Here is a 27,013-nt window from a genome sequence, read left to right as displayed (position 1 = left end):
AGTTGACGTTTCGGGCCGAGACCCTTCGTCAGGGCTAACTGAAATAAGAGATAGTAAGAGATTTGAAAGTGGGAGGGTGAGATCCAAAATGATAGGAGAAGACAGGAGAGGGAGGGATAGAGCCAAGAGCTGGAAAGTTGATTTGCAAAAGGGATACAAGACTGGAGAAGGGAGAGGATCATGGGACGGGAGGCCTAGGGAAAAAGAAAGGGGGAAGGGAGCACCAGAGGAAGATGGAGAGAAGGCAAGGAGTTATTGTGAGAGGGACAGAGAGAAGAGAGAAAAAAAAGGGAAATAAATAAATAAGGGATGGGGTAAGAAGGGGAGGAGGGGCATTAACAGAAATTAGAGAAGTCAATATTCATGCCATCAGGTTGGAGGCTACCCAGACGGAATATAAGGTGTTGTTCCTCCAATCTGAGTGTGGCTTCATCTTGACAGTAGAGGAGGCCATGGATAGACATATCAGAATGGGAATGGGACATGGAATTAAAATGTGTGGCCACTGGGAGATCCTGCTTTCTCTGGCGGACAGAGTGTAGGTGTTCAGCGAACACTTTGAAATCTCTTACTATCTCTTCTTCAGTTAGTCCTGACGATGGGTCTCGGCCCGAAACGTCGACTGTACTTCTTCCTATAGATGCTGCCAGGCCTGCTGCGTTCCACCAGCATTTTGTGTGTGTTGCTTATTTTGGATTTAGTTTCTTTTCTTGATTCGCACTCAAATACAAGCTATTCATTTTTGTACAGCTTATCAAATATTGGTTTGTTTTGACCTGGGTGAAAACCTTCCTCAGGAATAACAAACAGCAACAGTTCAAGGCACACCTCTGCTTTCTTGCACAACTTACCACTCGTATTTCCTTAACATTAAGGAATTTCAGAAATCCACAGGGTTTCCAGGACAACCGAAAATCAATACAACCACAATAAAACAATTTTCAATTTCCATCAACTGTGAGGATTCAACAACTGTAGACTGCAAGAAAGTATTGTTTGTATTCTATAGAATGTGGTAAATAGATTAATTATTGCAAAACCAAGACACACGTACATACCCGAGTTAATTCATCCAACTGTAATTTCAGCACGGAGACGTCCCCTTTAGCATTAGAATTCCACAGCTCTTCATTGAGCTAAGGAAAATGGTAACAAAGAACTTTACTGTCTAACAATCTGTCAATTACTCATAGGTATAAAATTGAATAAGCTACAAAATTTCACACTTTAAATTCTGTGCTTCCCTGCTGGGTTTAAATTATTTTCAACAAATGCATTTTTAGTGGTGAAGCAATGGGGGTGGGAAAATCCCTGGAATAACAAAGCTGTCAGTCAGCTAAAAGGCATCCAATTAGTCACACTCTATTGCTCTTTCCCCGAACCCTCCCAAGATTTTCTTCTCCCTTTAAAGTGTACACCCATGGTTATTACTTAATCTTATTTTACTGCCCTTTCAGTTAGGGCCTTCCAAATGATTAACTACAAAGTTAGAAAAACAAGACTTTCATCACTACTACTAGGTTTAAATTTGCTGGCACTGAAAGCCGTCATATAATTAACAAACCTCCCATCAGCCCAAACAAATCTCCATTACTTTATCAAAAAGACTCTTAAGAGTTTTAGTCACCTGTTAGATTCCCCTTACCATCTCTGCTCTAAAATCTCAGCTTCTTTGGTCTCCACATATTAGTCTTTCATGCTTTATACCTTTTGGCTTTTAATGAATGTCCATTCCGCTCTCTCTGTATCCTTATACTGCATTATTTGTGCTACCTTTAAAGGTGGAGTACTTTAACATTAAACTGCTCAGAAAGTAGATAATTTTTCCTCCCTCTTGACTTAAGCCTGCATTCCTAGATTCAAATGCTAAAACTAAGAATAGCAGTTTTAAAAATTAATGAAATTTGAAAATGTTGTTTTCAAGCTGGAGTCAGACATCTACACAGAGCGTTATCACACAAAAGCAGTCAGTATCCATCATCAGAGACCCCCAGCACGCAGGTCATGCTCTCTTCCCGCTGCTGCCATCAGGAAGGTGATACAGGAGCCTCAGGATTCACATCACCAGGTTAAGGAACAATCATTACCCCTCAAACATCAGGCTCTTGAACCGAAGGGGATAACTTCATTCAATTTCACTTTCCCCATCACTGGAATGTTCCCACGACCTATGAGTGTACTTCCAAGGTCTCTTCATCTTGTGTTCTCGATGTTTATTGCTTATTTATTTATTATTATTATTTTTTGTATTGGCACCGTTTGTTGTCTTTGCATGCCCAGTTAGTGTGCTCTTTCATTGATTCTGTTCTGGTAATTGGATTTGAGCATGCCCACAAGAAATTGAAGAGGTTGTATATGGTGGCATAGATGTACATTGATAATAAATTTATTTTAAACTTTGAAACAAAGTTTATTGTAAAGAACAGATGGAGACTAATTGATATATGACACTATTTGAAGCCCAACGTGTTGAAGTACCTTTTTCATCCGGTCAATGACTGCCTGTAGATCAGCAACTTCAGTTTCATGATGCTTCTGCATTTCCGCTGCTTTGAATTTCTGTTGCTCCTGAAAATTGACAAGACTCAAACAGTGAGCTTCTGCAATCAGGAAGAGCACAACCAGAGTTCCTTTTGTCACATTTCACCAGTAAACGAAGACTTTTAAAAACTACAAAGCGACGGAATCAACACAAGAGTGACTTCAAAATGGGCATGTTGCAAGACCAAGATTCACAAAGGTCAATAAATGCTCGTGATATGACTCACCCTATTTTCCAACCTCAAATTGTTTAATTACACAGGAAGTATGTTTTAAGTACACGGTTTTTTTATATTTCAAATTACCCCATAATAAACTAGAAATCAAAGTCACTTCACGCTTGTTCAAGTTTAACATAATACAGGTGAGTGGCATAATGTTAGAGTGCTTGGAAGACAGTCTGTGGGGGGCACATCAGAGGTAGTTGTCTTTTTACACAGAGTGGCAGGTGCATGAAACACATTGTCAGGGGTGGTGGTGGAGACATGTTAAGGATAGGCACATGAATGAAAGAGAAATGAAGGACTATGTAGGAGGAAAGGGTTTGATTGATCTAAGAGGAGGTTAAGAGGTTGGCACAATAATAAGGACCAGATATGCAGAGAAGGGAGAGTGCTCAGGGAAAAGGGATTAATTGGGATTCACTGGTTCGACACAACATCATGAGACAAAGGGCCTGTGCTGTGTTGTTCTACAATGATTCATCCATCTTGTCCCAGTGCAGGTCATGGATATTATGCATCAGATTCATCTTCGATTCCCCTTAGAATTCAATAATGTACATGGTTAGGTGTGCAAAGGAATATTTAGTTACTTATTTACAGTCCGAAGAAAGCTGTCGTTAGCACAATCAAGAGTCAACAAGGCCAAAATTCAGAAAAAAGATGAATTGGGTAAAAAGGTATCATACTCTTCCTTGGAACTGTTCTCCTCCCACAAAATATAATTGGAGCACCAAGACTGTTAATGCAACATCAGTCTTGTCCATTTTCGGGCAGTGAGGCAGTAATTAATAATTACCTCAATCCTTTGCCTAGCCACAATTTAACACAAAATGCACGATTCCCAGCACATGAATCTCACCTCCTCCCGGATTTTCTGCTCCACTTTTGCAGTCTGTTGTTGTAGATCTTCTTCCATTTCTGACAGGCGAACTTCAGCCATTGCTTCGGTCCTAAAATGAGACAGTCGATTGGCATCTGCCATTGCTTACAGGAAATTTCAAACGTCTGTGCCACTCTTTAGTATTGCAAATTCTATCTTTCATTGAGAAGTTATTTGGATGATAGAAGTGATGGCCATGTTTAAAGAATTGCTTAATTATTGTGTGAGATAGCTCCTCAAACCACCATGAAATGCATTACCATTGAAGCTATAGCTACAGCAGTGAAATGTAACACCAACCTGACAAAAGTGAGTCCAAAGACACAAAGCCAAGCCTGCTCCAGGTTTCGTGTCTGTAGACTTACTTTTGTTCTGAATGCTATTTGCTTCCTTCTATTGTTTGTATGACTTGTCTTTTTCTCTCTCTCTGCACATTGGGTGTTTGACAGTCTTTTTTACGTAGGAGTTTCTTTGTTTTGTGGCTGCCTGTCAGGAGATGAATCTCAAGGTTGTATAATGTATACATACTTTGATAATAAATGCACTTTGAACATTTCCCCCCAGCTCCAACAGAAAATTACTGCATGGCTTGGCAGTATTCAAGTGGCAGCTCAGGAACCTCTCCCTTCCACTCCCTTACACCCTTTAAACACAGCTGATTCAGGAGACTTCAACTCGCAAGAATAAATACATTCATAAAGTTTTCAGAATGCCTACGCCCACACAGACAGGTGTGTCAACCCATGGTAAAAATTTTCTTTCCCTACAAAGTCTCATTGTTCTGGTGTCAAAGGTACAGGTGCGCAGGGTATTACCACGGCATGTTACAAATCTCAGCTTTGTTCAAGACAACTTTATGGCTTCAACATCAACTTGAAAGTGGATCCCTGGTAATGTAATTAGAAGTTTACCTTTACAGTTGAGTGTGGCTATGTAGTAGCTTAATCCAAAAGGCTGTAACAAACTGCTCAGTTACACAAACCTGATATTGTAAACTCATACACACTCTCCCAGTCTTTCATGCAGATGGATCAGTACTGCAGTGAAAATAAATCAATCCGCTGAGCTATTTTAATCAATAAAGGACTAAAATATCATTTACAGTAGACTTCATCCTCAACTTAATTGTTGTCCTCTTAATAATAGAGGAAACTAACAAATCCCCTGCGTGTAGCTAAATCCAATCTGTGCGCTTAAACAGGTGAGGGCAACTGTTCACTCCATCAATTCATACCCTACCCATCTTGTTTGTGCTTCCTTTAATCCCCTCAGAGAGTCCAGTCAATCTCCTGAATGGTCAAAGCAACTAATTTAAACACCTACTCTCCCTTTATGTGAGAAGCATTCTCAAATTCGCTTCTGGTTATTAGAAGAGTAACTAAAAGGTCTATTTTTGCACAGCACTGTGGAGCTGGACGTCAGCTACACAAATCATTGGAAAGACCTCCATTTGGAGTTTTGTGTATGGTACTGGCCGCCATACTGCAGGAAGCAAGACAGCATGTGGAAGAAGTTGACCAGGACTTTGCTTGGAATGGAAGGCTTTAATTGTAAAGCGATACTGGATGGGCTAGGTTTATTCTCACTGGGAGGGAGGAGGCTGAGGAATAACCTTAGAAATGTATAAAATAGAGATAAATAATCTTATTCCCAGGAAAAGTGAATCTAGAACGAGGGGGTACAGGGTTAAAATGAGAGGGGATAAATGACTAAATCTGGAATGAGCTGGCAGAGAAAAAGATACAGGCCTAATGCTGGCAAATGGCATTAGCCTAGATAGGCATTGCTATCAGTATGGATGCAATGGCCAAAATGGTTATTTCACTGCTGTACAGTACCCAGCAAAAGCTTTAGTCACGTGTTAAAACGTTTTGTACAGCGAAGATGCCTTCAAAAATAATGAAAAGTTTCTAAATATCAAAAAATTTACTACAAAGAGCAGTCAACAGTTTTAAAAAAAATGAAATCAAATCAATATTTGGTGTGACTACTCTTCACCTTCAAAACTGCATCAGTTCTCTTAGGCACACTGTCGTGCAGTTTTATAAGAAAATCCACTGGTAGGTTGATCCAGGCACCTCTGACAACTTGCCACAGTTCTTCTGCAGATTTTGACAGTCTTGCTAGGCAATCCCAGAAATCCTTGATGTTGAGATCAGGGCTCTGTAGAGGCCATACTATACTTTGCATACTATCTGTTTCATACTACCTTGTTCTTCATTTCACTGAAAATAGTTCTTTACGAGCTTGGTTGTGTGTTTGGGGTCATTGTCCTTCTGCAGATTGAAGTTGGGACCAGTTGACTGCCTGATGGTATTATGTGATGGATGAGAATCTGCTTGTACCTCTCAACATTGAGGATTCCATTAATTCTGACCAGATCACCAACTCCATTTGCAGAAAGGCAGCCCCAAACCTGCAGGGAGCCTCTGCTATACTTCATTGTTGACTGCAGACACACATCGATGTAGCATTTTCCAGCTCTTCCATGGACAAACTGTTTCCTACTTAAGCCATAAATTTCAATTTTTGCCTCGTTAGTCCAGAGCACTTGTTGCCATTGTTCAGCTCCCCTGTCCTGTGTTTGGGTGCATAGGTGAGCCTCTGTTTCCAGTTTGGAGGAACGCTTCCATGAAGACCACTCCTGACAAGACCTCTCAGGACTGTTGAAGAGTGCACTTGGGTACAATGGTTATCTGTGAGTTCAGTGCCAGACGACTTCCAATTTAAAAGGAACATCAGTTTGATGTACCTCTCATCTCTGCATTCAGTTTCTGTGGCCGACCACTGTGTTTCTGGTCATCAACCTTGCCTGTTTCTTTGTGCTTCTTTAGAAGAGCTTGGAGAGCACAGCTTGAAACTCCTGTCTGCCTCAAAAGTTCTGCTTGGGAGCAACCTTGCTGATGCAGGATGACCACCTTATATCTTGTTGCTATACTGTCTTGCCATTGAGTAGGAATTGATGATTTGAGGGTTAAGCTGTCACATCTGCCACACTCTCGCTTTGTTTGTTTGTCCTTCACCCAGTTTGATTCCTTTCACACCTGTTTCTGTTTTAGGTAATCACACTAGTTCATTCAACTCATTATATGTCATTGATAATTAGCATCCAGTTTGTTATCTTTGTTTAATCATGCACTAGGCTTGATCCCTACAAAGTAATGAAGATTTTATTTGAAAGGGGGTCTATTACTTATCATGTTACTTTCTTTAACGAAGTATAAACATTTCTCTAGCATTTAATTTTTTGGAAAATTAACATTTATAAATATAAAATGTGCTCTTTTCTACTGACATACTAATGCAGAGAACAAATATAAATTTTAAAAATCTAGGGTGCCTAAGACACAGTATTGTAACTGTAATCTCAGGTGCTCCTCATGCAGGCAGCACTGTGGTGTAGCGGTTAACACACATGCTTTACAGTGCCAGTGATCACTGATCGAGGTTCGATTCCTGCTGCTTTCTGTAAGGATTTTGTATGCACACATTCATGATTAGAATCAGGTTTTGTAAATTGTGGGCATGCTATGTTGGCATCAGAAACGGTTAAAGTAAAAATGATCAGATACATACAGGTCACCACGTGCAGCTCTTGGAGTTGGTGACTATTTTTGGCTTCAAGCCATTTCTAACGGGAGATCATTGTGGGTGACCTTGACATGGTGATTTGCAGCTGTCAACCACTTCACCAGATTTCAAGTTTCTTTTCCCCGCAAGGAACTTGCAAAACTTTTCAAGCTGCTCCAACACAGGAAAGTGAATAAACAAATAGGGATGGGGAGCGTCACTCTCAAAGTAATTATCACTGTTCTTCTCAATTGATCTTTAAATTGAAGACTATATAAAATCAGGACTATAAGACAAAGCTTCCAGCTTAATACAGTTATTGCAGTCAGTCATAAACCAATTAGGAGACGAACAGGTCTCTTGGCCCAATAAATCAGTTTTACCATTCAGTCAGATCAAATTCAACTGAATGTAATCTCAAACCCACTTTTCTGCCCACCACTGAACTTTTGCATACAACTGTTTTTGTCAGTCTATTTACCACTGACTTAATCTTCAAGACAATTCTTCCACCACCCTTTGAGGAACCAAGTTCCAAAATCTCTCAATCCTCAGAAAAAAGATGTTACATCACCTCAATCTTAACTGAACAGCCCTTTAAAATTTGTTTGTAATTCATAATTCTACATTCTCCAACAAAGTTAAATATCCCCTCCATAATCAACATTGCCAAGACCTATTCTAACATTTCAAAGAAAGTTTATTATCCAAGTACCTATATGTCACCATATACAATCCTGAGATTCATTTTCTTGCAGGCATTTGTTGTAGAACAAAGAAATACAATAGAATCAATGAAAAAGTACATACAAGGACCTTGTAAAACCTTTCAAATTGCTCCATCACAGGAAATAAATATATTCAGAACTACTAGACATACTTCATAGAATCATACAGTATGAGCAAGAAAGTCCTTCAGCCGGCTAAATCCACACTGTCCATCAAGCACCTACTTACAGACAATGTAATTTACAGAACAGATCTATTCTAATTGATTTGGGTGACTACAGCCGAGCGGCTAGTAGCATTCAAAGACACAAGCAACTGCAGAGGCAGGAATCTGGAGCAACAGGAGAGCTGCTAGAGGAACTCAGCAAGTCAGGCAGCATCTGTGGAGGGAAATGGACAGTCCAATATTCCAAAGTGCGACCCATCACCTGGACTGAAATGGCAGCGGGGGAGATTGCTAGTATAAAGAAGTGAACTTTTAGAGTTGCTTTCTTGCAATGGCAGCAATCTGCAATTCCATCGGTGTGGAATTTGCACAATCTCTGCAGAGTTGTGTGTGTTTCCCCTCGAGTTGTCTGGTGTCCTCCCACATACCCTGAGATATGCACTTTGGGTAGTTAATCACACTGTAAATTGGCCGAGGTAAAGATGAGTGGTAAAGCTGGAAGAGTTGATGCGAATGAGAAGAAAAAAGATCAGAAGGGAAATTATTTATTTATTTGTTGACATACAGCACAGAGGTGGCCTTTTGAGCCGAGCCACCCAGTAATCCACCAATTTAATCTTAGCCTAATCATGGGACAATTTACAGTAACCAATTAACCTATCAACCTCTTTAGACAGGGATGAAGCCAGAGCACTCCAAGGAATCCCACACAATTATGGGGAGGATGTAAAATCTTCTAACAGACAGCGGCAGAATTGAAGCTGGGTCACTGGCCCTCTAATAGCATTATGAGAGAAAACCTCAAATATTTTTTTTTAAAAAGATAACTTTCCACAAACATTTACTTTGTTTGATCCAGGGTCTTGGAGCAAAAATTGCCCAGACTCCCCACTTTCCCTCACACCTGGTGGGCAAGCAGCAAGACACAAACAAGTCAGATAATATATGACTGAGTACTGGCCTTGACAGCTCATGGCAGAAAGCCAAGCTGGAAAAAGAGCTTAATCTCTTAGCAAAAAGCAGCCAATCATCATCTCACCATGGTTTTTAAAACTCTTTCAATATTACAGCCATTTAAAATATTTTTTCATTAATTTTTACCCAAAATTAAAATGTATAAATCAATAAAATTATTAAAGTAATAACATTTAAGCTTCTCTTCCATATTCTCCAGGTGGAGAATAATCATTGAAACAACTGGGTTGATGCACCACTCTGCGTAGCATAGGTTCAAAGGAAGGAACTTCCTCGGTAAAAGAAAAGTTATTGACCCAAAATATTAATCCTGTTTCTCCCACCAAAGAAGCTGCTTGCCCTGCTGATTATTTCTAGTGTACTGTATTATTATTATTTCCTAGTATGTTATAGAAGCAAATATTAAAAACAATGCAGATGCTGGTGTAAGCACTCCGTAGGTTAGCAGCTACTGTGCGTAGAGTGCAGATGTGGTGCAGATCTAAAGGGCTGGCTCTGTTTCCCTTTCCACAGTTGCACCCCAGATGCTGAGTGTCTCCAGCATTTGGCTTTGGCAGCATGATTTGGCCCACTGAGATCTAAATGTTATACAGAAAATCAGTCCGGTTAATATATCTACAAGCTCTTTAAAACATTCTCTCACCCAATACCGTCTCATGAGACTTGGTGATAGTTTAAAATGCATGTAATTAATGACATCATTTCCGTTTTGCACATGATGCGCAATACAACCCATGAACACACACTGGTTGTACTGGAGGACAGTAAACCCTTCACTGCCTGATACCAACACTGTAGGGGCCCCCTTTATCTCACTACGACATGCTCATCCTCCTCCTCTCTCTCACTCTGCTACAGAACCAAGAATTCACCATTCCCTGTTATTAATTTACTATCCCATACCACACTGGGCATGTCTGATCTTCACAACTTTGGTTTTCTACAAAGGATCCGACAGGTAATCAGATTTTAACAGAACAGAAAATGTAGCAACTCAGTGAACAGTACTGTACCAGCAGCTTATGGTCAAAATGACAATAAACTTGACTTGACAAATTGAAACATTTCCACTGTAGAACATAACACCACAGGCCTTTCAGCCCACAAAATTGTGCTGACCTCTTAACCTACTCTAAGATCAACCTAATTCTTCCCTCCTACATATCCTTCCATTTTTCTACCATCCATATGCCTATCTCAGAGTTTTTTTAACGTATCTGCCTCTACCACCATCCCTGACAGGGCATTCCATTCACCCACCATTCTCTATGTAAAAAACACTTGCTTCTGACATACCCCCTTATACTTTGCTCCAAATACCTTGGCCAACTTGGTCACCCATCATTAGTCCAGTTACTTGTTTTATCAAAGAGCTGGTAAACATTTCTTCAACAAAGTATCAAGCTTTGATGGAGCCGCTGTCCTACAAGACACCTGGTTAACATAATGTCTAGTGTCACATGAACATAGAACATAGAAATCTACAGCACATTACAGGCCCTTCAGCCAACAATATTGTGCCAACCACGTAACCTACTCTAGAAACTACCTAGAATTTCCCGACTGTGCAGCCCTCTATTTTTCTAAGCTCCATGTATCCATCTAAGAACCTCTTAAAAGACCCTATTGTATCTGCCATTGCTGGCAGTGCATTCCACGTATCCACCACTGCTGTGTGAAAAACTTACCTCTGACAAACCCCTTGTACCTATTTCCAAGCACCTTAAAACTGTGTCCCCTAGTGTTAGACGTTTCAGCCCTGGGAAAAAACATGATCAATGCTTCTCATCATCTTACACACCTCTATCAGGTCACCTCTCACTCTCTGTCGCTCAACCTTTTCTCATAAGTCATGCTCACCAATCCAGGCATCATCCTTGTAAATCTCCTCTACACTCTCTCCATAGTATCCACATCCTTCCTGTGGTAAGGTGACCAGAACTGAAGCTGTGTACATACATCTATTGATGCTTCTGGACACATCTTCAGTGATGTTCCTGGAATCATCGGGTGTTACGGGTCTTTCAACATCATAAAACCTCCTCCAGGTGACCCAGCCGGGGCTGATCAGACCCCAGCTTGTGTCCAGATGGCTAGCTACTTATGACTCTATGGCTCCCCTCTTTTGAGCCACAGCCATCTTGAGGCCCTCTCTGCTGCATCGGTGGTACTGCGGATGGCTCTCCTCTTCTTCTCTCCCTCGATGCCCAAAATGCTGAGGGCTCTAACTAAAGAATGGGCTACAAATCCCCTACAACTAACCTCCACTGGGAGACACCTCACTCTCCATCCAGCCTGCTGACAGTTGCTGACCACTCCTGCGTACTTGGAGAGCTTCCTTTCAAAGGCCTCTTCCAAGCTATCTTCCCATGGGACTGTCAGCTCCAGCAGCACCACTTGCTTAGTAGACTCAGACACTAGGAGAATGTCTGGTCACAGGGTGGTGGCTGCGATATGGTTGGGGAACTTCAGCTGCCCTTCGAGGTCCACCAACAGCTGCCAGTCCTTTGCAGAGGTCAGAATGCCTGCAGATGTTCTTTTGGCAGGTATTGGCTGCTCCCCAGCTCTGACACAGGAAATGGTCTGCTTGGAGGGTCGGGACCGCTTCACCCACTCAACTCCTGCGCTAACGGCTTCAGCGATGGTCTTCAGGACCTGATCATGCCTCCACCTGTACTGTCCCTCACCAAGTGCCCTTGCACAGCCGCTGAGGATGTGCTCCAGGGTTCCTCGCTTGGAGCACAGTGGGCACACAGATGACTCTGCCTTGCCCCATGTGTGCAGGTTTGATGGGCTTGGAAGCACGTCGTACACTGCCTGAATGAGAAATTGGATGCGGTGCGGTTCAGCTTTCCAAAGATCAGCCCAGGTCACTTTCCTCTCAACCGCATTCTCCCATCTTGTCCAAGCTCCCTGTTGCTTCATTCCCACCACCTTGCAGGCTCTCATCTCCTCCACTACTGCTCTCACCTCCTCCTAAACTAGACAACGCCTTTCCTTCCCTCTGGTGTCCATTTGGGGAGTTGGAAAGGATCCTAGCCCAGCTCGGCCTCGTGTGACCACTCCCACCAGCCTCCTGTGACGCAGTCTCACCTCTGCCTCCTGAACAGCTTCCTCTGCCCTCCACTTCCTGCCAGTACTTACTTGGATCCCTGCTCTAGCCACCTTTGGGTCACTTGAGTCCCTGTACTGTAGCACTTCTCTGGCTCTTGTTACCTTGAATTCTTCCTCCAAGGATTTGAAGGGCAGTTGCAGTTTGTTGTGGTATCCATAGAGTGCGATGCTGCTCAGGCTCTTTGGCAGCCCCAGCCATCTCCTGAGGTGGTTGCTAACCCTCCTCTCTAAGGTTTCAACTGTCGAGATCGGAACTGCATAGACGAGGAGGGGCCACAGGATTCTGGGAAGAATGCCATGCTGATAAACCCAGGCTTTAAACTTCCCAGGTAGGCCAGACTTGTCCACAGATTTCAGCCAGCCATCCAACTCGGTGCAGGTTGCCTGAATGGATGTTGTGTCCCTTAAAGAGCTGTCAAAAACTTTGCCTAAGCTCTTGACTGGCTTTTCTGTGATGGTTGGGATGGCTGTGCCTGCGATGCTGAACCGGAAATTGTTCTCCACCTTCCTTTTCCTCAGCACCATCGATCTTGATTTGGCAGGTCTGAAACGCATCCGGGCCCACTCCACCAGCTTTTCAAGCCCTTGCAGAATCCCCCGGCAGCCTGGGACTGATTCTGTGGTGACTGTGAGGTCATCCATGAATGCCCTGATAGGTGGTTGCTGTTGAGCAGAATTCATTCTGAGCCCTCTGCACTCTGGTTCAGCAGACTTAGTGAGCAGACATGTTCATGGCTAGGGAGAACAGTGTCACTGAGATAGTGCACCCTGTGATGATGCTGATCTCCACCTTGTGCCAGGTTGATGTAATTGCTTCTGAAGAGACCCTCATCCTGAAGTTGCTGTAATAATCAGCGATAAGGTCTCTGATTCTGCTGGGGACGTGATATTTGGACAGTGTGAGCTGCACCGGCTTGTGCGGAATGGAGCCATATGCATTTACCAGGTCGAGCCACAACACTGACAGGTTGCCCTTGTTCTCTCTGGCCTCCCTGATGAGCTGTGTCACCACACCGATGTGCTCCAGACAGCCCGGCGTCCCTGAAATGCCACTCTTCTGGATTGATGTGTCAATATAGATGTTCTTTGCTAGGCAGGTGCACAGCCGGTTAGAAACTGCACTGAAGAAGATCTTCGCCTCGACAGACGGCAGGGAGATGATGTGAAACTGATCTGTCTGGGTGGCATTTTCCTCCTTCGGGATCCACACTCCTTCAGCCACTCTCCACTGTTCTGGGATCTTCTCCCTTCTCTAGAAGATTCTTAGGGTCTTCCACAGACACAGCAGGAGTTTGGGGCAGTTCTTGTACACTTTGTACGAGGTGTTGCTTGGTCCTGGAGCCGAGCTTGCCCTTGCTTTGCGGACGACCTCTCTGACTTCCTTTAGCTGCAGCTCTGGCATGTCCAACTGCACATCCGGTTCAGGTGGGTATATTAGGATGTCGCACTCTCCCAACTCCTGCTCTCTTTCAGGATCATTATATATCTTCTTCAGATGTTGGTCTATGTCTTCCTGTGAACAGGCCAGTTTCCCACTGTGCTTCTCCCCCAGCAACTCCTTGGTGAACTTGAAGGGGTTGGTGATAAAGGCAGCATGTTTTCGGGCCCTTTCACGAGGCCGCCTCCGATGCCACTCTGCCCGGCGGAGGACCCTGATCTTCTTTCGTAGTATGCACATCGGCTGGGCCAAGCCAATGCGTTCCTCTTCTCCTGCCTCCTTGTATTGGGACTTCAGCGCTTTCGTCTCCTGCCTGATGTTGTGGATCCTCAATGCTCTTTGGTTCTTCGAGTAAGATGTTTTGGCGCCTTCCTTCTCCTCTTCTCCGAACCGTTCAGCTGCGATACTGACAATAATTGTTGTCATGGCTTGCAGCTTCCTATCAACCCCTCCCTTCACCGTTGCCTCCAGAATTTGGTTAACATCTTCACCAAACTGCTTCCATAGTGAAGTCATGTTAGCTGCAGGCCATTTGATCCGCCTCCTGTTAGACTTCATGTTAGAGGGATTAGTTTGCAACACTTGGAGGTTCCGGGCACTATGGGGTGATTCCGGGCCTGGCCCCTCCTTCGTCTCACCAGGTTGGACGTTGTGCTGCTCCTGCTCCCGCCAAACACTTCATCCTCGCTTGGTGGATCTTCAAGCCATGATCGTTCTTGCAGATTTTGCCACATCCACACTGCTTCCTCATCGTCGTTTGTTCATTGCCTGGGTCTGATGTCGTTGTGTCCATCCGACTGGGGTGCTCATCCTCCCCCCCCCTCTCGGGCACCCCTGGGGGTATCTTTTCCTTAGATTCTTTGTAGCTTTTGTGGGGGTCCTCCTCTCAGAGGACACAGATTGGGTTGCCAGCCTGTTCTGCCCTGGTTGCCGTATCTCCGGGCTGTCACTGACTCTCCAGTTGTCACCACTCTTTTCGCGGTTGTCACCCAGTTTTTCCAAACACAGTACTCCGAGTGGGGTCTGACTACGGTCTTTTATAGCTGTAACATTACCTCATGACTCTTGAACTCAATCCCACGGTTGATGAAGGTCAACGCACCGTATGCCTTCTTAACAACACTGTCAACCTGCGCAGCAGCTTTGAGTATCCTATGGACACGGACCCCAAGATCTCTCAGATCCTCCACACTACCTAGAGTCATACAATTAATATTATATAAGTAGGTTGTTGCCAAATTTAGTAAAAGGAAGCCAAGCGATTTGGGGTTAAAGCTGGGAAATGACACTGAACAACTGTGCACTGAGGATGTCACCTCGGCTGGTGATGAAACATCTACAAGTTAATTACCAAGCTCAGCGAACACGGCAACATCAGAAGCCTCAACCCAAGCTACCTGTATTCACCATCATCCTCAACAACTTTGGGTGAGCAACACTCAAAGAAGCTCGCCACTGGGAGACCTTCACCATGTCGTGAAGCTTCCATGCCAGAGCAATTATATTTTCTCCATGAGTGCTTGAATGACAGTGAAGCTGAAAAATCACAATGACCTTGATGACCGGAGGCCAGAGTGAAGAGAACACATGGCTACCTACCCGGTACCTGTTTCTTTATCTGTTTAGTAACTTGGTACATTCAATGTCATAGGGGCTTTGTTTGTTAGGAAGCCACACACATACTAACATAACCTAATGTACATACACATAGTTTACAAGCCGAGGGAGAATTGACTAAAGACACAAGCCACTGCAGATGTCTGAATCCAAAGCAAAAGGAAAGTTTTGGAGTTCAGCGGGGTAACCAGCGTCCACGGGCACAAATGGACAGTGGACATTTTGGGACAGAACCCTTCATCACTCTAGGAGTCTCCACCTGAAAAGCGGGCTCTTGCCCTCTACAGATGCTGTCTGACCCATAAATACAGTATTTTAAAATCACATTGTAATCACTGCAACTGTAATTCCAGCTCAAGGTAAACCAAACCACCTGCTCATATTCTTGGAAAATTATTTAGTGCTGACGTTCAAACTCACAAAAGTAGAGTTAATCCATCCCCTGCCCCTTACCTTTTGAGTGCCAGTTCCAAATTATCGGTCTCCAGGGTTTGGATCCTACTGTCTTTAATCAACCCGTAAATCAGCTCCTCATAGTGCTCACACAAATCATGGTCGGAAACTGCGCGGATCTGCTGGTGGAAAAGGGCCAGCTTCTCTCGGCTGTAGAGGAGAAAACACAGGGTGAGCGGTTAATCCGAATGAACCTGCAGTCCTTTTAACTGACTGCCGGAAGGATTCCTACCTAAAATTGGAAAACTTGTTTGTTCTAATCGTGGACTTAACCCGGGGGTCGGACTCCCTTTGGTTTATTGCTGATGGACCAACAACTTTTGCAAGTTCCCAGTCTTCGGGAGAAAGTTGCGAGTAATAGGGCACCCAGGGATCGGGGAGCTCCGCGCCGGCGCCGCTGACTGCGCAGAACACCTCTCGCAGTTCGCAGTCGGGTTGAACTTGCTGCGTGCTCTGTGGTCACGCCAGTTTGGGATGACTGCACCGCTCCTCCGCCCGCAGTCACGGCCACTTTAATCATTCGAGATGCCATTACGGTTGGGGTTGAGAGCGAACCTGGAGCGTCTGTTCTCTGCGAATGCGGGCAATTGTCAAGTCTCGGGACCAACGCCCTTTGCCGGACACTGCAATTAGGTATCTCTTTCTTCAGATACGTAATGTACCGAGCTCCCACCTATACCTACAAGAGTTTCCACCCCTATGCATTTAGCGCTGTACCAGATGTGACGATGGGCAGGTCCTTCTGGGGAGGGTGGATGTGTACTACGAGTATATACAAAACGCCCTGAATGTCGGGCCTTTCGTAAGGATTTTTAGTTTACCAAGTGTCGGAATAAGTGTTTTTTTACACCTCAGCAGTGAACATTATCTTGGCAACAATGACAAAAGATTCTGCAGCTACGGGAAAGCCTGAGCACACACAAAACGCTGGAGGGTTTCAGCAAGTCAGGCATCATCGGTGGAGGGGGCTTAACAGTCGATATTTTGGGTCCAGACCCTTCATCAGGTCACAAGAAGTTAAAGAAAAATCAAGTCTCATATAGGAATTCCTTAGGAGTCTGCAGAGATTGGGCATGACATCAAAAAGTTTGACAAACTTCCATAGATGTGTAGTGGGGAGTATATTGACTGGCTGCGTGATAACCTGGTTTGGGAGCACCACTGCTCCTGAATGGAAAATCCTACAAACGGTAATGGATTTGGCGCAGTACATCATGGCTAAAGCTCTGCCAACCACTGAGATTATCTACTTGAAACCCTGTGATAGGAAAGCAGCATGCATCACCGGAGATCCCCACCACCCAGGTCATACTCTTTTCTTGCTGCTGTCATCAGGTAGAAAGTACAAGAGCCTCCGGACTAGCACCACCAGGTTCAAGAACAGTTACTACATCACAACCATCCGCTCTTGAGCAACACACTCACTTGCCCATCCATTGACATGTTCCCACACCAATGAGCTCACTTTAAGCACTCTTCATTTTGTTATCTTATATTCTCAAATCTTATTGCTATTTATTTATATTAGTATTTGCACAGTTTGTTGTCTTCTACACGCTGTATGATCTTTCATTGATCCTGTTAAATGAATCTCAGGGCTGTATATGGTGACAGATATGTCATTTGATAATAAAATTTACTATGCACTTTGAACTCAGCAGATCAAGCAGCATCTATGGAGGAAGAGAACTGTCCATGTTTTGGGTTGAAATGTTGCTCAGGATTCCATTTTAGTCGGACTGTTAGGAACATGGACTTGCCCAACACTGCCTCACAATGCCATCAACATAAACATGTGTTTAGTCGGAGCTTAAATGATGCAGCCAAGTCCCACTCTCGCAAAACTCAGACAAACAGTAACAAACCAATCTCACTGTGTGTTCTATTGAACACTCCTGGGGACCAGAGTGGGCCGTTCAGCTGCAGTTTGCCACATCAGGGCTGATCCTGGCCTTGACTTTATTCAGTTGCCTTGCCCTACCTTGAATAGTCAAAAATCTCTCAATGTAAACGCATTGACTGAACTAGAATCAGTTTCTTTCATTAAGGTTCCACACCCACCGGCTTGTAAGGCAAGATTTCTTCCCTAACCACCTTGAATCTGGAATCCTCCATATTCAAATCACTGACCAATGGAAAATGTTTTGCCCTATCTATCTCTATGCCTTCTTAAAATCCTAACACCAAGATCAAAATATCTTAACATTCTTCACTCCTGAGAATACAAACTGGCAGATTTGCCCAGCTACCAGATATAATTTTTGTTTGAACTTTAACACACTCTGTGGTCCCTGTGCTCCTTTTTGCTTTGGAAACAAAAACAACCTAAATCAGGCACGTCTCCGCATTCTCTCTGTAAAATCTTCTACTTTCTTCAATAGGGTAACTTTAGTCCTCTCTCTCTCTGGCCAGTGAGAGGCTCTATATACACTCAGACATCCCCAACAATGGATCACATTGTCCACATAGTTAACATTAGACTTCTGAACTAGGTACAGCAACAGACATCCTGGAGGACAAAGGAAACTTCAAGGATGCCCTTAGCGTCTCCATAGAGAAGCATCTTCTTTAGATTCAAGTTCAAAGTAAATTCAATATCAAAGTCCATTATATGTCAGCATATTCTACCCTGAGATTCATTTTCTTACAAACATTCACAGTAAGTATAAAGAACTCAGTACAAACAATGAAAAGCTGCACACAAAGATGGACAAACAATCAGTATGCACAAGACAGCAAGTTGTGCAAATACAAAATAAGCAAATTAGTAATCATAAATAAGTAATAAATATTGAGAACATGAGTTGTAGAATCCTTGAAAGTTCAGTCCACAGGTTGTAGAATCTGTTCAGTGTTGGGGTGAGTGAAGTTATTCACTCTTGTTCATGGGAATCCTTGATGCATCATTGTTGAAAATGGCAAACAGCATCTCGGAAGGCTGAGCCCTTTTAGCCTCTATGATAGGAGGATGAAGAGTGGGAGAAGGAGATGTTAACCTCCCAAACAACCCATCTACAACTCCATCAAGTGACTCCTATCCAACCTCTGGCAAATTTTGCAAATCCTGCATAAGCCTTTCCACCACTCTCTGTAAGGACTAAGGATCTCCATGTGATTGTGTGTGTTTCCCCACACATTCCAAAGATGTGTGGGTTAGCAGGTTAATTGGTTACATGGGTTTAGTTGGGTTATGTAGGCTCATTGGGCCACAAGGCTCTGTTACCGTACAGCATCTCTCAATAAAATTAAAATAAAATCTACAGGGTCATCCTTCATCATAAAAGTAAGTACTCCAGAATACATTAATTTACCACTAAGGTGTTGTTCACTTTTAATTATCTGCAAAGTTTTGATTGATAAAATAAATTTTAATACTTCAATTATTTTCTTCTTGACATTTTCAGAACTGCTTTTATATCATGTTAAATGCCACTTCACTGTACAATCTATTAATAACCACGGACTTACAGGGTGATCAGTGTTTTGTGTTATTATTCTGAAGAAACCCTGTTTTCCTGACATTGTTTTTCTCCTTTTGGTCCATTCAAACAAGTATGGACAAGAAATTATTTCAGGCATTATTTCTTACATTAGGCATGGCTGGCAGCCAATCCATTACAAAGCCTTGTGTTAGATGCTTGTTTTCTCATTGCAATACACAACTACCCAAGTGGTGAAACTATTAAATATACACCTTAGTACGGGCTTTTTCAAAAGCCGGTGCTGACAAATAAAACCCCTGCCATAGTAGGTTTACTAAAAGTTGCAGGAAATGTTCCACAAGACATCATTCATGAAGGTTTTGATGGGAGTCGAGCTACAACAATTAGGTATTTAGTTGATTGCGTAATCTAGTTAAGTACGATATGGTGCTTATAATGGTTTACCAGTTTTTTCCAGAACAACTGAAGAATAAACTTGTCTAGCACTTTTTAAACAGTGCTCATGTTCATTGAGTGAAATCCGGTGAGATGAACCAGGCACATCACCTTTTATAAAGCGTTCCTATTCTCCTCCAGTTGATCCTTTAAAAGCCATTTTCTGAATAAAGCACGTTTGTTTCATGTGAATTTCTGGTGGTGTAGCTGGCATTCTGAGAAAATCTGGCAATTCCTTTGTAATCTTAAGAGGGCAAGCCTCCAGATTTTGATAAATACTATTAAGTTAATATTGTGACTGATTTAAATTGGAAAAAACTGATTAGGATTCAAACAACCTAGAGGCAATAGCAACAAAAACACTCCTGCGGAGATTTCCAGTGTGTGATGGGTAGGAGGAATACTTCCTTTTCAGATAAATATGAAAAACAGAATCCCTCTTTAAAGTTCAATAGAGATAAGGAAGGCAACTCCACTGATCAAATCTATTCATAATGAAAATAGATTGACATTCTCTTTCATCAACAGTAAATGCCTTCAGGAAGAACCAATGGCCAGGATTAAACTTACCTTCTCTCAACAGTTCCACAGTGAACCATAGGCTATCCACTATTGTAATTTGACATTTCGAACTTTCACGTAAGAAGCATCAAACCCAGAAGTCTGAGGTGAGCTGGCAGTCAGATGCGAGCTCATCCAACCTTCCACTCTACACTGGCCTGCTAAAGGGCACTGATATTCCGAGAAGGAGTGTCAGATGCAGCGTGCAGCCTTCATTCTCAAGTATCACCTCATTTGTCCCTGATCGCTTTGTCCACAAAGTTCAATATCATGCTCAGCTTTCAAACTTCAGGACCATTCCAGGCTGCTGCTGCCGAGTTTTAGCACAACACACATTTTGCTGTTCATATCTGCAGTAGGGAGATCACCTAAACTCCACACTAATCCTCCTTCAGTCCAACAGAGCAGGTGTAGGCAGTTGACATTACAGACTGAACCATCATCCAGGCATTCATAGAATGCTGTCATAGAGGGAGGAGAAGATGGCGACGCGACGCAGCGTGCGCGGCCTCTCCGGTGAATGATATCAGTACTTGTAAGTAGGATGCCGTGCACAATCCTGATTTGATGGAGACAGACGTGAGAAGCTCGGAGGAACATCTGGAGAAACTTCTGAAATGCCCGGTTCGCTGCCGCTGCTACTGTGCGATCGAGAATCTCCGGAGGGGAAGGCCCCAAATCCTCGGCTCTGCCTGTTGCTGGTGGCCGGGGTTGGGGTCGAAGCGCTCGGCAGAGATGGTACTCAGTGCTCGGTGTCAGAGGGTTGGTCGGAGGCTCGAAGTTTTCGGACGGACTGTGGTCAGGTGCTTCTAGGATGCTGCATCGGCAAGTTTGCGGCACTGGAAGCTCATGGCAGGGAGAGTTTTCTTCCTTCTACCGTCTGCGTGAGATGATGGGACTTTCGAGAGACTTTGAGACTTTTTTTTACCATGCCCATGGTCTGTTCTTCTATCAAATTACAGTAATGCTTTGCACTGTTGTAACTATATGTTATAATTATGTGGTTTTTGTCAGTTTTTCAGTCTTGGTCTGTCTTGTGTTTCTGTGATATCACACTGGAGGAACATTGTATCATTTCTCAATGCATGCATTACTAAATGACAATAAAAGAGGACTGCATGTCCTCATAATCTAATCTAACCTAATCTAATAACCTTGCACAGACTTCCTTGATGATTGCCTGTGAGGAGTGTTTGGCTCTCTTCCTGGAGGGTTCAGATGTCCCCCTTGCATAAATAATCCGTCTTATTCAACAGCCTGTCCAGATCCCCCGACCCCTTAAGGCAGCAGTCCCCAACCACCGGGCCGCGAGGAAACGATACGATTTGGCGATGTGAAACAATATGAGTCAGCTGCACCCTTCCTCATTCCCTGTCACGCACTGTTGAACTTGAACACCCCCCCCCTCCCCGTCAGCCGGTCCGCAAGAATATCGTCAATATTAAACCAGTCCGTAGTGCAAGAAAGGTTGGGGACCCCTGCCTTAAGGTACTTTCTAAATTCCTAACCATCAGTGAAGCGTGCATAAGAAATAGAAGCAGAAATAGGTCATCTGGCCCATTGATCCCGCTCTGCCATTCAGTAAGGCCCTGGCTGATCCGGCCATAGATTCAGCTCCACCTATCTGTCCTTTCCCTATAATCCTTAATACGCCTTCTCTGCAAAAATCTAACTGTGCCATAAATATATGAAATGAGGTATCCTGGACAGAGAATTCCAGACTCGCTGTTCTCTGGGAAAGGGCATGCTACTACTCTCTCCCCATCTCCTTCCTAAATCCACTCCCCAAAATCTTGAGGCTATATTCCCTAGTTCGAGTCTCACTTACAAGTGGAAGCAACTTTCCTGCTTTTATCTCATCCATCCCTCCCCACACCTTTTATTTCTGGCATCTTCCCCCTTCCTTCTTGGTCCTGAAGGAAGGTTTCGGCCCAAAACGTCGACCTGTTTATTCTTTTCCACAAATGCTGCCTGACCTGCTGAGTTCCTCCAGTGTGTTCTCTGTGTCCTGTTGGATTTCCAGCACTTACAAACTCTCTCGTGTTTGATTCTATCATCATCATCAGGTGCCATGCCCAGATTGAGCTTTGACCATCATGGCCCACACACTCCTGTTTCAGGTCAAGTGGATCAATTCACTGGTATTCATTTCCAGTTCTCTGGCTGCTGTCTCCATCATCATTTGTCTTTGCCTTCCTCTTGCTTTCTTCCCTCCAATCTTTCCCATAATTACCGTGCATTCTAACTCCTCTTTCCTAATCACATGTCCAACCAAGTTACGTTGCCTTTTTATGATCTCATACATTATTTCTCCTTTTGTGCTTCCTCTGTTCATGACATTCTCATTAAATATTCGTTTTGTCCATGCTATTCTTTGCATCCTCCTCAAAAACCACATCTCTGCTGCTTCAATTCATTTCCTCATGTTACAAGATATTGTCCAACATTCTGATCCATATAACATAAATGGATAAATGTAACATTTCAGTACTCTGAGGTGGGTTGTCATGCCTAGTTTAGTGTTGGTCATTGTACTCTTCATTCTCATAAAGGTGTCTTTTGCTATCCCTGTTCTTCTTTTGATGTCCATGTCGCACCTGCCATCTGATGTCACCCAGCTTCCTAAGTAGCAGAAATTCTGTACTTGTTTTATGTCTTCCACATTTATTTTCAGTCTGCAGATAGGATTCTCCTTTTTGGATATCACCATACATTCTGTCTTTTTGCGATTGATAGACAGACCCATTTTTGCACTTTCTTCAACAACTGTATCAATTAAGTTTTGTAGTTCTTCCTCCGTACTTGCAATTAACATAATGTCATCCACGCATCTAAAGTTTTTGATGTTTTCACTGCCAACTTTGATTCCCAAGATGTCTCTTATTTTTTGTAATATTGTTTCACTGCACACATTAAACAAATCAGGGGAGAAAACATACCCTTGTCTAACGCCTCTCTTGATTTTCATAAACTGACTCACTTCTCCATCTATTCTTACAGAGGCAGTTTGTTCTCAGTAGATTTCTGATTAGGCGGAGGTCTTTTGAATCTAGATCTAGAGTTTCCTGTAATATTTCAAATAACTTATTGTGCTTCACTTTATCAAATGCTTTTGTGTAGTTGATAAAACAAACAAATCTTTTTGCACTTGATTAGCTCGTTCTGATAGTATCCTTATCATCAATACCTTTGATGTTTTTTGCACCTTTGTCTTTCACAAAACCACATTCTTCTTTACCTGTTTCAGCTTGTATGCAGGAAGATTGTTCCCAATGTTGGGGAAGTCCAGAACAAGGGGTCACAGTTTGAGAATAAAGGGGAAGCCTTTTAGGACCGAGATTAGGAAAAACTTCTTCACACAGAGAGTGGTGAATCTGTGGAATTCTCTGCCACAGGAAACAGTTCAGGCCAGTTCATTGGCTATATTTAAGAGGGAGTTAGATATGGCCCTTGTGGCTACGGGGATCAGGGGGTATGGAGGGAAGGCTGGGGTGGGGTTCTGAGTTGGATGATCAGCCATGATCATAATAAATGGTGGTGCAGGCTAGAAGGGCCGAATGGCCTACTCCTGCACCTATTTTCTATGTTTCTATGTTTCTATGTATCTTACTTTTAGCTCTTGTCATCAAAATTCTTAGAAGTATCTTAGTGATATGACTCATTAAACTTATGGTCCTATGTAATTCACATTCTATTGCTCCAGGTTTCTTAGGAAGAGTGATAAATACTGATTTTTCATTTTTTCTGGTATTATTCCAGTCTCATAAATGTCATTGATTTAATCAGTAAGTTTTTCAATTCCATAATCTTGAAGGGCAATAATTTGTTCTATTACTAATTACTAATTCATCATACCATTGTTTCTATAAGATCCCTTTTCATTCTTCTATATTTCATTTAGTATTGTCAACCACTCCTCATGTTTAGTCCCTTAATTTCTGGAGTTAATCCAGTGAAACTCTTCTACACTGCCTCCAAAGTCAGTATATCTTTCTTCAAGTACTGAGGTCATAAATGGATGCAGTACTTAAGGTACGGCCTCTTCATCCATCATTCAAAAGCAACACTCTCCTGTAGCCTTAAGTGTCCTGTTGTACATCCCTTTAAGAGTTGGGTGTAGAGATTGCATCTGCTGGGTTACATAATGAAAATGCAAGAACTTGCAACATATCATTAGTGAAATTCAAATCTAAACCTGCAGTATCAGTTTCAGTGTGCACAGGAACATCCAGCAAAGTTGGACCTTTATGTCCACAGTCTATGAGAAAGTAAGAACTATCATTATTCCAACCATTGAAACTATTACCATATTCTCTTACTGCAGATGAACTTTGGATGTAATATCAATGTTCAGATCATTTTGGTGGAGGTTTATAGTAGAAATAAAATTGCTAAAGGCTACTACTGAAAATTGAGAAGGGCTTCTCCAAGACACTCAGATATATGCACAAAACTGCCCTACTCCAGATGAAGCCGACTTTCAATAGCAAGTCAACTTTCAATAGTATGCACTTCTAACTCAGTGATGCCCAGCGGGGGTGTTGCTTGTCCTAAGGGGGTGTTAGGGGAACAGAAGACATCGGGGAGGGCATTCAAGATTCTTGGGAGGACAGTAAGCGGCACCCTAACTTGAGGCACGAGACCTGACAGACCATTAATAGAGCAGGTACTTCCAAAAAAAAAAGGATGTGGCATTGGATCACATGAAGAACCACAGCTCTGCAGGCGGTGAGCACTCGTTGTCACAACGTGTCTGAAACTCGGCAACCTCCTCCAACAGTAACAACCAAACAGACATTATTGGGGTTGCATACATTAGCAACAAGGGTGCCCAACGGTTCCCCTTGACTCACTGCGTGGAATGAGTTCATGCAATTTAACAGTTGGTAAGTCAACTAAGTAAAGTTCCATAAGGTCGTTATAGTCAGGGTGGTACTGGGGACGAGCTCCCACTACCTATTGAATGTCCCCAATGGCTTGCGCCTCAAATAGCTTCTGACCACCAAGTTCAGCCCCTGGCCTTCACGCGTGGCTTAGCTACTAAGCATGGTGGATCTGTTTCTACTGACAGGAGAAGGGGCAAAGGTGGGTTACTGGTGCCTTAAAATCAGTTGCTTCGGGCAAATGGGGCTCGTCAGCCGTGGTTGGCAGCTCATCTAGGAGACGGAAAACTCTTATCTCAAATCCCCGCTGCCTCATGGCTATACCCACTCATGGAGAAGGCTTTGGGAGTAAACCCCGAGGGAAATTTTTAAAAAAATCGGAGCTGGAGTCCTACATTAAATTCAATGCAGACTGGCAACTCCTGCAACGCTGCTGATCCCAAACCGTATCGGTCTCTGCAGTTCCTTTGTGTTCACCAGATGCATGGAGAGGGGGAGCTTGCTACATGGGCAACAGCTTGCTCTCCATACTTCCCAGGCTTGCTTTCTCTACAGATCTATAGAAAATGGGTTGTGGAATGATAACAACGCTGGCTGGAACTAAATGGTGAAAAGAGCCAATCAATGAACCTGCTGATCTGAAGGATTCCACTTGAGTGATCTTGGCTTCATATGTACAGTCAAGAACCATCTTTGGGGGTTATGAGACCTTACATAATTTGTCAATCGTGCTAAATGGAATGGTATAAAGGTAAACTCAATCCCGACTGCATTCAGATTCCAATCTGAATCTTTTTCACTGCTCTGGTCGCCTTCAACTTTGCGTGCCACTACCATTGTTCCATCCGTGTCAACTTGCTGCCGTCGTCCACATCTGATAGGCATTCCCAGTTTGTTTTAATTTTTAATTTTAAGTTAGCCCCATTAATGATGGATAAATACGTATGGCGCAATCTCTTTGAGTCTGAAGGTGGTGAAGCCTTGAATTCTAATCCTGCTAAAAAACAGAAACTGCAGGATCTGCGACAATACAATGTTACATACATGCAGTATGGTTTTATTCCATTCCAATCAGATCAGCGACGCCCCATGTGTCCTATTTGTAATATTGTACTGTCTAAAGAAGCCATGAAATCATCAAGATTGCAGAAACACTTCCGTCAAAAGCACCCTGAAAAGGTTACTTATGGTATTACTCTATTCCTGGAGATGAAAAAAAAGCATTTGAAAAGAGTTGCACACTCGTCATTTGCCAAAAAAAAAGCTAAAAATGACCTTGATATTGGTCTCATTTCTTATTATAACATTTCCAAAATGATAGTAAGGTGTGAAAAATCTCATACAATGGTGAAAGATTAATAATGCCTGCTAAATCAGAAGAGCTTACCACTGTTCTCAAAATCAATTCCTCTGAGTAATAATTCTGTAGAGTGACATATTGACGAAATGAGTGAAGACATTGAGGATCAACTAGGAACATAGCTACAAATAAAAACAGAATTTGGGATACATTTGGTTGAGTCAATTGTGTGAGACAATGAGGCATTGGTAATCGCATATATATGGTTTATCAAAAATGGAAAGGTTTATGAAGAGATTCTCTTTTGTAAAAAGTTAAAAACGAATATTAATGGAGAATCAATCTCCGACATGCTCAAAATGTACATTAAGGATTAATGTATTCTGATTAGGAACATGATTTCTTGTGCAACAGATGGAGAACTGTATATGACAGGCTACCATATTGGTTTAGTGGCATTTATGAAAAAAGAAATTCCAAGTCTGTTTGCAATCCATTGTGTAATTCATCGTCAACATCTTGCAGCCAAAATCTTCAGCTAGCAACCTTTTTCAAGCATGACTCTTCTAATATCTACTATCAACAAAATTAAAGCTCATCCATTAAGTAGCAGAATATTTTGCCAGTTATGCCAAGATGCTTGCTTCTTCACACTGAAGTGCATTGGCTGTCAAAAAACTGCTG

The 27,013-nt window shown here is 42.8% G+C and overlaps 1 protein-coding gene across 1 annotated transcript in view; it reads right to left on the bottom strand.

The window, feature by feature from the left end:
- The window catches only part of rasef2 (RAS and EF-hand domain containing 2), a 91,454-nt gene that overhangs the window by 35,740 nt on the left and 28,701 nt on the right, over nt 1–27,013 (bottom strand). The window contains exons 2-5 of the mRNA XM_063066526.1: nt 15,708–15,857; nt 3,625–3,715; nt 2,479–2,568; nt 1,059–1,136 (exon numbers count right to left, since the gene is read on the bottom strand). Of these exons, the coding sequence (XP_062922596.1) occupies nt 1,059–1,136; nt 2,479–2,568; nt 3,625–3,715; nt 15,708–15,857 (409 nt within the window). The remainder of the gene's footprint in view (nt 1–1,058; nt 1,137–2,478; nt 2,569–3,624; nt 3,716–15,707; nt 15,858–27,013) is intronic.

Source organism: Mobula hypostoma, chromosome 13, assembly GCF_963921235.1.
Source record: "Mobula hypostoma chromosome 13, sMobHyp1.1, whole genome shotgun sequence".
NCBI classification, from domain to species: domain Eukaryota; kingdom Metazoa; phylum Chordata; class Chondrichthyes; order Myliobatiformes; family Myliobatidae; genus Mobula; species Mobula hypostoma.
The sequence above is the reverse complement of the archived record's forward strand: the minus strand, read 5'-3'. Positions and strand labels throughout refer to the sequence as shown.